We start from the raw sequence: 12,257 nt of genomic DNA on the forward strand, positions 1-12,257 counted from the left end.
GCTCCACCTCCTGTGTACATGCCATCCTCCTGTCTCAGCCTCCCAAGTAGCTGGGACTACAGGCACCCAACACCAATTTTTTAAAATTTTTTGTAGTTTTAGTAGAGACGGGATTTCACCATGTTAAGCCAGGATGGTCTCGATCTCCTGACCTCGTGATCCACCTCCTTCGGTCTCCCAAAGTGCTGGGATTACAACCATGAGCCACCGCGCCTGGCCAAGTTTGGAATTTCTTAAGAGACTGGTTAAATGGTTGTGACCAAAATGCTGATGGTGATATGGACAGTGAAGTCCAGGCTGACAAGGTCTCAAAAGGAAACAAGTAATTTATTGGGAACTGGAACAAAAGTCACATGTTATGCCTTAGCAAATAACTTGGCTGCATTCTGTTTGTGCCCTAGGGATCTGTGGAAGTTTGAACTTAAAAATTATGACCTAGGGTATCTGGCAGAAGAAATTTCTAAGCAGCAAAGCCTTCAAGATGTGGCCTGTTGCTTCTAACAGCCTGTGCTGAGATGTGGGAGCAAATGAATGACTTAAAGTTGGAACTTACATTTAAACAGGAAGCAGAGCCTAAAAGTTTGGAAAATTTGCAGCTTAGCCATGTGGTAAAAAAATAGAAAACACTTTCTCATCAAGGAATTCAAGCAGGCTGTGGAGCAACCACTTGTTGATATTTGCATAACGGAAAGGGATCCAAGTGGTAATATCCAAGACAATGGGGCAAAGGCCTCAAAGGCATTTCAGAGACCTGTGGGGCAGCCCCTCCTATCATAGGCCCTGAGGCCTAGGAAGACTGAATGTTTTCCTGAGCTGGGCCCTGTGTGCACCCTCAGAACACTGCATCCAGATGGCTCCAACTCCAGCAGGGGCTCAAAGGGGCCCAGGTATAGCTTGGGCTGTTACTTTGGAGGGCAGAAGCCACAGCCTTCACAGCTTCCATTAGGTGGTAAGCCTGCAGGCGCACAGAATGCAAAAATGGTGGATTCTTGGTAGCCTCTGCCTGGATTTCAGAGGATGTATGGAAAAGCCTGGGTGTCCAAACAGAAGCTTGCTGCAGGGGCAGAGCCCTCACAGAGAGCCTCTACTAGGGCAGTGTGGAGGGGAAATGTGGGGTTAAAGGCCCCATGCAGAGTCCCTACTGGGGCACTGCCTAGTGGAGCTGTGAGAAGAGGGCTACTGTTCTCCAGACTCCAGAATGGTGGAGCCACTAGCAGCTTGTACCCTGCACCTGGAAAAGCCACAGGCAATCAACTCCAGCCTGTGACAGCAGCCTCAGGGGCTGAACTCTGCAAAGCTATAGGAGCAGAGCTGCCCAAGGCCTTGGGAGCCCAATCCTCATATCAGCATGCCACATGGAGATCATTGTGGAGTTTTATGATTCAATGACTGGCATGCTGGGTTTTGAACTTGCATGGGGCCTGTAGCCCCCTTTTTTGGCAGATTTTTCCATTTTGGAATGGAAATATTTCCCCAACCCCTGAACCCTTACTGTATGTTGGAAGTAAATAATTTGTTTTTCATTTTATAGGCTCATAGGTGGAAGGGATTTGCCTTGTCTCAGATGAGACTTTGGACTTCTGAGTTAATGCTGGAATGAGTTAAGACTTTGGGGGACTGTTGGGAAGGCATGGTTGTATTTTGCAATATGAAAAGGACATAAGACTTGGGAGGGGCCAGAGGTGGAATGATATGGTTTGGATATTTGTCTCTACTCATGTTGAATTGTGTCCCCAGTGTTGGAGATGGGGCATGGTGGGAGGTGTTTGGATCATGGAGGCAAATCCCTCATGGCTTGGTGTTATCTTTGTGTTGATACCGAGTTCTCATGAGATCTGGTCATTTAAAAGTGTATGGAACCTGCCCCCCCCCCACTGTCTCTCACTTGTTTCTGCTTTTGTCATGTGACATGTGTGCTCACCTTCCACCATGATTTTAAGTTCCTGAGGCCTCCCTAAAAGCCGAGCAGATGCCAGCACCATACTTCCTGTGAAGCCTGCAGAACCGTGAGTCATCTAAACCTCTTTTCTTTATCAAAGAAAGAAAAGGAAGGAAGGGAGAGAGGGAAAGAGAAAGGGAGACAGGAAGAGATGGATGGAGAAAGGGAGGGAGGGCTTACAACCATGAGGACAGGTGCTGGGTCAATGAGGGATGACTTGGGAGTCCTATGAAGACTGATGTAAACTAGAATAAAGGGCGTGATGAGCTTATGATTCAAAAGTATTTTGTCATAGAAGTAGTTCATTTTCTGTAAAACAACAGAGTAAATATTTTAGCTTTGTAGGCCACTGATAGTCTCTGTTGCTTTAAAAAATGTGAAAACCATTCTTAGCTTGAGGGCTGGACAGTCCAGGGCCATACTTTACTGACCCCTGCTTGAACTAAAAGCCCTTAGAAGAAGCTCTGGACAAATAATTTGCATGGAATCTTACGAGTTTTTAACATATTATGATGTTCGGTAGTTTAGGTATATTAAATGCCTGACGTACAATATTTTTACTTACAATGAGTTTTTCAGGATATAACCCTGTTGTAAGTTGAGGAGCATCTGTATATTTTTATTTTATTTTTACTTTTTTTGAAACAGAGTCTTGCTCTGTCACCCAGGCTGGAGTGCAGTGGCATGATCTCGGATCACTGCAACCTCCGCCTCCTGGGTCCAAGCAATTCTCCTGCCTCAGCCTCCCAAGTAGCTGGGACTACAGTTGCACACCACTATGCCTGGCTATTTTTTTAAAATTTTTTTTGTATTGTTAGTAGAGACAGGATTTCACCATGTTGGCCAGGCTGGTCTTGAACTTCTGACCTCAAGTGATCTGCCCACCTTGGCCTCCCAAAGTGCTGGAATTACAGGCGTGAGCCACTGCATCCGACCAAGCATCTGTATATTAAACTTTCCCCATTCAAATTGCTGTGTGGTTTCTGTCTCCTGACTGGATTCTGATATAATGCTTAACAACCTTTCTAATTACAAAGGTATTACATATAAAATCAGACAAGCAAGAAGACAATCCATCCCACCTTCTAGTACTCTTGCCCTCCAGAGGTAGCTCCAGTTAACGTCTTAGTGCTAAACTAGATTTATTTTTGTTTTAAATAGAAAAATAATGCAGGCACTAGTAAAACAAAAAGCGATACAGAAAGGGAGAGAGTGAAAACTAAGAATGGCTTCCAGGCCCACTTCCTAGAGGTACCCACTATTAACATTTGTAGATACATCCTTCCAGAATATTTTTCCAGTTTTATTTAGGTATAATTAACAAATTAAAATTATGTATATTTCAGTTGTACAACATGGATGTTCAACATGTTTTGGTATACATATACTTTCTGATATGATAAACGGTTACCACAAGCAAGCTCATTAACATATTCAGAAATTCTTAATGTAGCTAGAAATGTAAGTGGTTTTGTTTTTTGTTTTTTGTTTTGAGACAGGGTCTCACTCTGTTGCCCAGGCTGGAATGCAGTGGCGCCATCTCAGCTCACTGCAACCTCTGCCTCCCGGGTTCAAGCAAGTCTTGCATCTCAGCTGCCCTAGTGACTGGGACTACAGGCATGTGCCACCACACCTGGCTAGTTTTTGTATTTTTAGTAGAGATGGGGTTTCACCATGCTGGCCAGGCTGGTCTCAAATTCCTGACCTTAAATGATTCGCCCGCCTCAGCCTCCCAAAGTGCTGGGATTACAGGTGTGAGCCACTGCACTCAGTCATAAGTGGTTTTCTAAACAAATGAGACCACACCATACATACTGTCCCTATATTTCATACTTGGGCAAGGGGAGGAGAATGGACTTCTTTCTTACTAAAAATAAAAATGAGGATAAAAGTATGGTTGTTTACCAACTTATAGTAGTATCATGAATTTAGAATGGTCTTCTGGCCATTCAGAAAACTACTTAACTGGTAGGAATGAAATTCTGGACACTGACATTGATATAGACACTCATAGCAAATATAATACTATGAAATACTATGATATGGAAATAATATTATGAAATCACTAGAGATAAAATATTTTCTACCCAAGGAGAGTGGATTCATAAGAAAATTCTAAATTATAGCATATGTTGAACTCTGAAAAGCCTCTGGAATAAAGTCCAGGTCCCTAACCCCTGTTTCCTCTTTACACTGGCAGTGGATAAAGGGAAAGTAAGTTAATTCTACTGTACCAAAGCTAGTTCAATATAGAAAACAGGTTCTATAAGGCTTAAGGAATATCTCTTGACCCACAGAAGATTCATGTGGATCCTGTGTTAAACTCGTTTCATCCATGTATGAAACCGATTCAACCATTAAGTTAGCCATTTATTATATAAATTGAACACTTCTTCCATATTGTGGCTTTTAGATAGATTGGCAGACCTGTCCCCAACCCCTTCCCTGTTGACCATGGACAATAGAGCGTTAGCTGTATCAACTTGATTGAAGGGTTTACCTTTAGCTGGGGTGGATTTTTCAGGGACCTCAAAGGTATTGGTGATGATTTATTTCTTGAGCTTGGTGGTGAGTATGCAGGACTGTTTTTTGTTTTGTTTTGTTCTGTTTTTTAGCGAGCCTTACACATTTTCTTTTGTATGCAATATTTAATAAAATAATTTTGGATAAGTTGGTTTTTAGCATTAATTGAACAACTTTTTTTACATCCTCAATGTGCCACAAGACAAATTATTGATTCAGCAGTTTTTAGCTGAATCTTTTATTTCTGAATGATTGGAGAGAACGGCAATATCCATTTCTGGAGAATAGTTAAGTACTTAGATTGAGGATGTCTTTCTTTCATGACATTAAGTAATGCAGTATCATCTGCATCCAAGAGCCAACTTAACATGTTCAGTCTAATGAGGCTTGGCAGTCGTAACACACATTGACTCAAAGACTTGACTGTTGTGGCCTGAGCTTTGATACACTCTGTGAAATGCCTGCAGATGTTCAACTCCTGCAAGTCTGGCATGTTGTCCAGTGCTCGAAAGAAATTTCTGTATCCTTCCTCTGTAATCTTGTGATTGATTGAAAGATTTAAGTTCTCAAGTTTCTGGAAACCTCCATTGATTGCTACTTTGGCTACAAAAACAAAATATTTATGAAAATAGAATCATAAGGACTTCCATTTCAATAATGGTGGACTAGGTTATTTTAACCAGCCTCCTCTCCCACCACCACTACTAGTAGGAAGTGCTCAATATAATTTTGTTTTTTGAAATGCGGTCTTGCTGGGTTAACACAGGCGGGTCTCTTTTTCTTTTTCTTTTTCCCCCTTTTTTTTTTTTTTTTTTTTTGAGATGTAGTCTTGCTCTGTCACCCAGGCTGGAGTGCAGTGGTGCAATCTCGGCTCACTGCAACCTCTGCCTCCCAGGTTCACGCCATTCTCCTGCCTCAGCCTCCAGAGTAGCTGGGACTACAGGCGCCCACCACCATGCCAAGCTAATTTTTTGTATTTTTAGTAGAGGTGGGGTTTCACCATGTTAGCCGGGATGGTCTCGATCGCCTGACCTTGTGATCCACCTGCTTCGGCCTTCCAAAGTGCTGGGATTACAGGTGTGAGCCACTGCGCCTGGCCATCACAGGCTGGTCTCAAACTCCTGGACTCAAGTGATCCTCCTGCCTCAGCTTCCCAAGTAGCTGGGATTACAAGCACATGTCACTGTGCCCAGCTTAATGTAATATTTTAAAAATATCTCCTTAAAAAACTCAAAGAGCTGATGGGTTAATAAAGAAGCACCTGGCAAAAATATAAGGGAGAAGCAGAAACCAAAGAAGTACAGCCAAGTCTTAAAGCACCGACGCCATTGTGCTGAGAGTTTCTCCATCCTGGACAAATACGAGCTTCTCTTTTGGTCTCACAGGAGGTCACATCGTGGCTACAAACCAGACTAAGTTGGCCGGTCACACTGGCTCACGCCTGTAATCCCAGCACTTTGGGAGGCCGAGGTGGGTGGATCACTTGAAGTCAGGAGTTTGAGACCAGCCTGGCCAACATGGTGAAACCCCGTCTCTACTAAAAATATAAGAATCAGCCGGATATGGTGGCGCATGCCTGTAATCTCAGCTGCTCGGGAGGCTGAGGCAGGAGAATCAGTTTGAACCTGGGAGGTAGAGGTTGCAGTGAGCCGAGATCCCACTACTGCACTCCAGCCTGGGTGACAGAGCAAGACTCCGTCTAAAAAAACAAAACAGAAAAACAGAACAAAACAAAAAAACACAAAAAAACGAAAAAGAAAAATCCAGACTAAATTACAAGGGACTTCAGAAATTGTGGCAACTATGTCTTCCCCTTTTATAGAGAAGGGGGTGTGACATTCCTAAAGCCATGTCATCTGACTGTCTACTGCTATGCCCTATTTCTGTTGCCCAGAAGGGACCCTCCTGTTTGAGACGAAAGCCTCTGAAGGAAACGGAAGCTGGGCACACCCTGTGTTCTCAATGAACACAGGTTGACTAGACTTTGAATGGGTACCGAGCAGAGTTTTTGTTGTTTCGTTTTGGGGTTTAAAAAAAAATTTTTTTTTTGAGACAGGGTGTCACTTGGTTGCCTGGGCTGGAGTTGCAATGGTTCAGTTATAACTCACTGCAGCCTAGAATTTCTGGGCTCAGGCAATCCTCCCGCCTCAGCCTCCTGAGTCCTAGCTACTCAGGACTAGCCACCATGCTTGGCTAATTTTTTCAATTTTTTATGGAGATAAGGTCTTGCTATATTGCCCAATCTTGTCTCAAACTCCTGGCCTCAAGCAGTCCTTCTGTCTTGGCCTCCCAACGTGTTGGGATTACAGGCATGAGCCACTATGCCCAGCTTTGTTTTTAATTGCTAAACCTCTTTTTTTTTTTTCTAACTTGGGCAAAGGTTAAGTTTGGTTTCAATCTAGAATCTATGACTGTAGCTTGACTGAGGTTAAAGAACAGAGGTACTGAGAAAATGTCTTCAGCTATGTCCTGAATAGGTATCTTCAGTAACATTCAAGAGATATTTCTTATTCCCCCACATGAAGGACACTTCTGGAGGGACTTGAAGACAGATTCAGGTCTTCCACATGCATTCCCTTCTTTCCCCTGTTTCAGCATAACGTCCACTTCCTATTGTGTTGTTAGCCAGTTCCGTGATGTGTCTGAATGCTGTCTCCCACAGGTAAAGTTTAAGCATTACTGACTACTGGCAAACAGTGGCCTCTCAGCTGTCCCTCAGAAGAAGCTACAGAAAAGTAATCTTGCTTTGTTCAGTCAACAGATATTTATTGAGTTCCCACTGTGGGCCAGGCATACCCTGCTGGGTGCTGGGAAGAGAAAACACCTGCTGTCAGGAGGGAGAGGGACAGGGGTTACTGGCTCAAGAGATCTATGTGAGAGTCAAGTTCTAAGGAAGGATTTGACCTAATGTAGTGAGAAGAATAAAACACAAATAATTTATAGTAAATGAGGATGAGAGAGACCATAAAATTTAATGTCATTAAATTCTTCCTCATAAGGAGGAAGAAACAAGGCCTTTAAGAAAAAAGGCTGTAAGTTGTCATTGTTTTTTAGTTTTTTTTTTTTTTAGATAACATAAAATAACAGTGCTGAGCAGTAAGAAAATGAGATGCAGCCCTTGTAACACACCCGGCAAAGCCTCTCCGTTCGGGCTTTTACTTTCCTCTCCAGTCTTTTTCTCACAACTCACTCCTGCCTTTTGCTCCAGATATTCCTTTTTTCCCCCCAAGTTCTTCAAATACATCTGGTTCTCTTTAACTCCAGGCTGTGACCTAAGTGATTACCTCTGTTTGAAATGATGTCTCAATCCCTCCTCTACCAACTATGTCTGGGTCATTCTTCCTTCAGGTCTCGACAGAAATCTCAATTCCTCAGGCCAGGCACCGCGGCTCCTGCGTGGAATCCCAGCACTTTGGGAGGCTGAGGTGGGCAGATTACTTGAGGTCAGGAGTTTGAGACCAGCCTAGATAACATGACGAAACCCCGTCTCTACTAAAAATACAAAAATTAACTGGGTGTGGTGGTGTACGCCTGTAGTCCCAGCTACTCAGGAGGCTGAGGCAGGAGAATCACTTGAACCCAGGAGGCTGAGGTTGCAGTGAGCCGAGATCCCGCCACTGCACTCCAGCCTGGGCGACAGAGCAAGACTCTGCCTCAAAAAAACAAAAGAAAAAAGAAAAAGAAAAAGAAATCTCAGTTCCTAAAAAAGGGCTCCCCTGGTTCCAAATTAGGTTGAGTCATTCTGCTATATGCAAAAAGAGCAGAGAAAGAGTGGAGGAGAAGAATCGGGCAGAAGCTATATGCATATTGGCCAAGAACTTCCCAAAACGGATAAGAGACATCAAGCACAGAGCCAATCAGTTCTAGAAACCACAAGCAGAGTAAATACAAAGAAAACCCACCAGGACACATTAGCGTGCACTTGCTGCTGTTGTCTGCTCAGGTGGCCATAACAAAATGCCCTAAAATGTCCTATCTCCAGATACAAACACATTGGGGGTTAGGGCTTCAACACATGGATTCTGGGGGGTACACAAGTTCATAGCAACTGCCACAAAAGAAAACAAAGAAAATAATCTTAAAAGCCACCAAAGGAAGGGGAAAAGATACCTCACCTTCAAGAGCACAACAAAAAGACGACAGCCGCCGAAACAAAAGATACTATGGAAGCTAGAGATGTGAGAGAAAATACGTGCCAAAAATAGAAGTCTATACTCACTGAAAAAAATATATTTCAAAAGCAAAGTAAAAGACCTTTCTAGGCTGGGCACGGTGGCTCATGCCTGTAATCCCAGCACTTTGGGAGGTCAAGGAGGGCGGATCACTTGAGGTCAGGAGTTCGAGACTAGCCTGGCCAACATGGTGAAACCCTGTGTTTACTAAAAATACAAACACTAGCCGGGTGTGGTGGCAAGCACCTGTAATCCCAGATACTTGGGAGTCTGAGGCAGGAGAATCGCTTGAACCCAGGAGGCAGAGGTTGCAGTGACCTGAGATCGTGCCATTGCACTCCAGCCTGGGCAACAAGCGAAACACCATCTCAAAAGAAAAAGAAAAAAAGAAAAGAAAATTCAGTGAGCAGTACATATATGATTTTTGTACTCTCCTGTGTGTGTATTCATCTTCAGTTTTAAAAAGGAGTACTTAGGAGGATATGTGACCAGGTGTCTGAAACACCAGGTGACAAGAACACAGATTTGAGGGCTTGTATATCCACAAATGGGAGACCTTTTTGTACTTCCAAATCTGACCAGAATGCGCCTAAATCCAAGAAGGACACTAGGAGGGACAGTATGATAGTGAAAATGAGGAAGTGGGTTGAAAATTTCTAGAGGGACAAATGTTTATATAGACATGTTGCAGCAGAAAGCTTGGCTATACCACTGGCTTCCATGCAAGCTGAAACACTAGCTCACCAATTTCCACCACGCTGTCATCATTCAACGTCTGGAAAAATGAGAGGACTCGGAGACAATGAAGCTGCTGACACTGCTGGATGATCAGTTTGGCCACTTGATAAATTGCATCCCCAGTAGGAAGGATCAATTCTTCCAGGTTACTAAGAGAACCTAAAATGTAGGCTGTCAGAAAAGACCAAAAAGCTATTCTCTTTGTACTTTTTGTTCCTGTGCAACAGTAATCTGAAAATCATGCATGGTCTAAACATCATGCACAGTCCAGGAAACTCCATGTAGCAAAAAGGCCATTCCTCTTGCTCTCCCAGGGTAAGAGAAGGGCTGGCACATGCTTTCATCTTCCTGGCTCCTCCAGACAATTCCTCCACCACCCCCTACCAACCAATCTCTCCTGCACTGAAGTCCAGGCTGCCAGTTAAATCTCCATTTCCTCATTTAGAATGAAGCTTTTCCTGACCTGCAGTTTCCTTTCCTAGCTCTGCAATGCCTTCAGCCACCTCCTTTCCCATTCCACCTCCCACTGTCATCCTCAGTGATTCTGCACCGGCCTCCCAGCCCTAAAGCCTCACAGTCCACCACTCTTAGAACCTTCCTTTTCACTTTGACTCCTTCCTAGCATGGCACACTGTAGATCATTTGATCATTAGAAAGTTAACTTCTGAGGCCTCACGCATGGAAATATATTGATGTCCCAGGCTTATTTTCTTTCCCTGTCTCAGTTCTTGAATCAGCCAATTTTGCAAGGACCCTGGTTCCTTTAAGGAAGGACAGGATTTAGAAATCAGTATCTAGGCACTTGGTGTGTTCATTATTACTGCAGTACCTTCTAGTCTCTCCATTGACTGAACTGAGAAATATGTATGTGTGTATCTACAGACATGTGGAGATCAGTGTATATATACAGAGGTATCTATTTATGTATGTTCATAGGTTAAAAAACCATGAGGCCAGACCAATATTTCCAATTCTAATCCAATACCTCGAAGCTCGTTCTAGCCTCACCTTTCAGTATTAGTAAATTCCTTTTCCAACTGTGAGGAAATGTGGCTCTCGTTATACTCACTGTTTTGTTTCTTTGTTTGTATGTTTGTTTTTGAGATGGAGTCTTGCTCTGTCACCCAGGCTAGAGTACACTGGCCTGATCTTGGCTCACTGCAATCTTTGCCTCCCAGGTTTGAGAGATTCTCCTGCCTCAGCCTCCCAAGTAGCTGGGACTACAGGCATGTGCCCCCACGCCCAGCAAATTTTTGTATTTTTTAGTAGAGACGGGGTTTCACCATGTTGGCCAGGCTAGTCTTGAACTCCTGACCTCAGGTGATCCACCCACTTCGGCCTCCCAAAGTGCTGGGATTACAGGCATGAGCCACTGCACCTGGCTATACTCACAGTATTATTTGCTTAATCAACCTGTGATGTATGCCAGCCATCACCTTGGCCCTGATCCTACCTCTGCCATCTCAGCCCCCACCCACCAAGCTACCTCCAAAGGAAGGGAAGAGAAGAGGAGGATCCTGGCAATCTTTATGCACGCTTATGTTTGAGAAGCACTTTGAATAGCACAGCTCTATAGTTCCTATCTCCACTGCCTCACTTTATTTTTTTTTTTCCTGTTAGAATATTTTTGATGAGCATACATTACTTTCATAATCATTTTTTAAAAATCAGAAAGTATTTAAATTCTATAGCTATCATTTTATGAAACATAGGGTTTCACATATTGAGTTTTCTTAACCTTAAAAGATAGATTTTTACTTATATTCTAGTAACCTTTGAAACTATGAGGTCTTATATTTGGAACAGATACCTGACAATGAAATTACATAGTGCTATAATGACCAAATATGTACTCTAAGAAGTCATTCTGCTTTGAATGAGATCAAGTCTGGAGGTAAAACTATAGTGAAGGCATTTGGTGGGTGGAAATTGAGCATCACTATCGCTTCATTCTAGTAAGCAAGGGTAGCTAATACATATCTTACTTCCTTGTGGCTAACTAAAAATAGGAGAAAAAGGATTCTGGGCAGAAAGAGAATAAGAGTACGTAAAAAGCACTATTTTGTAAACATACCAAATTTTTCCGATGTTTCCTCATCAGGAAAGTGCTGGCCTGCAAGATTTAATATCTTCAGAGAAATAAAATTTGGCAAAATGGCAACTATGAAAGGGAAAATAAAAATTTAGTTATGTCCGCTACATCTCTCACAGCAAAGCGTAACATCTTTAAAATGAAGAAATTAGAAATTAATGTAATAATTCGGATTGAATTCATATGACTAAGTAGATAAAACAAATTTTTGCTCAGAAAATAATTCTGATAACTAGAAATGTCATTAAAATTCTAGAAATTTCAAATCCAACTGAACTTAAAGGTAAAAAAGAAAATTCTGGAAACACATATACTTTATTATTTAAGAAACAATTTTTCTCTTTTTTTCTTTCTTTTTTTAAAGAGACAAGGTCTCTGTCACCAAGGCTGGAGTGCACTGGTACCATCACAGCTCGCTGCAACCTCAACCTTCTGGGCTCAAGGAATCTTCCTGCCTTCTTCCCTGGTAGCTGGGATTACAGGTACCACTGTGCCCAACTGATTTTTTTTTTTTTTTTTTTTTTTTTTTTTTGAGACGGAGTCTCGCTCTGTCGCCCAGGCTGGAGTGTAGTGGCCGGATCTCAGCTCACTGCAAGCTCCGCCTCCCGGGTTCGGGCCATTCTCCTGTCTCAGCCTCCTGAGTAGCTGGGACTACAGGCGCCCGCCACCTCGCCCGGCTAGGTTTTTTTTTGTATTTTTTAGTAGAGACGGGGTTTCACCGTGTTAGCCAGGATGGTCTCGATCTCCTGACCTAGTGATCCACCCGTCTCGGCCTCCCAAAGTGCTGGGATTA

At 43.0% G+C, this 12,257-nt stretch overlaps 1 protein-coding gene across 3 annotated transcripts in view; it reads right to left on the reverse strand.

Moving 5' to 3' along the window:
• Positions 1-2,630: 2,630 nt before the first annotated feature.
• NAI (NLR family apoptosis inhibitory protein) overlaps positions 2,631-12,257 on the reverse strand; it is a 54,269-nt gene continuing 44,642 nt past the window's right edge. For 2 of the 3 annotated variants that reach the window (XM_071098834.1, XM_071098835.1), the window contains 3 exons: positions 11,447-11,533; positions 9,379-9,543; positions 2,632-5,065 (listed from right to left, as the gene is read on the reverse strand). In XM_071098834.1, coding sequence (XP_070954935.1) covers positions 4,701-5,065; positions 9,379-9,543; positions 11,447-11,533 — 617 coding nt within the window. In that variant the 3' untranslated portion in view covers positions 2,632-4,700. Of the gene's footprint in view, positions 5,066-9,378; positions 9,544-11,446; positions 11,534-12,257 lie in introns of all 3 variants that reach the window. The other variant, XM_071098833.1, reaches the window with a different exon arrangement.

This window comes from Macaca nemestrina, chromosome 6, assembly GCF_043159975.1.
Source record: "Macaca nemestrina isolate mMacNem1 chromosome 6, mMacNem.hap1, whole genome shotgun sequence".
Lineage (NCBI taxonomy): Eukaryota > Metazoa > Chordata > Mammalia > Primates > Cercopithecidae > Macaca > Macaca nemestrina.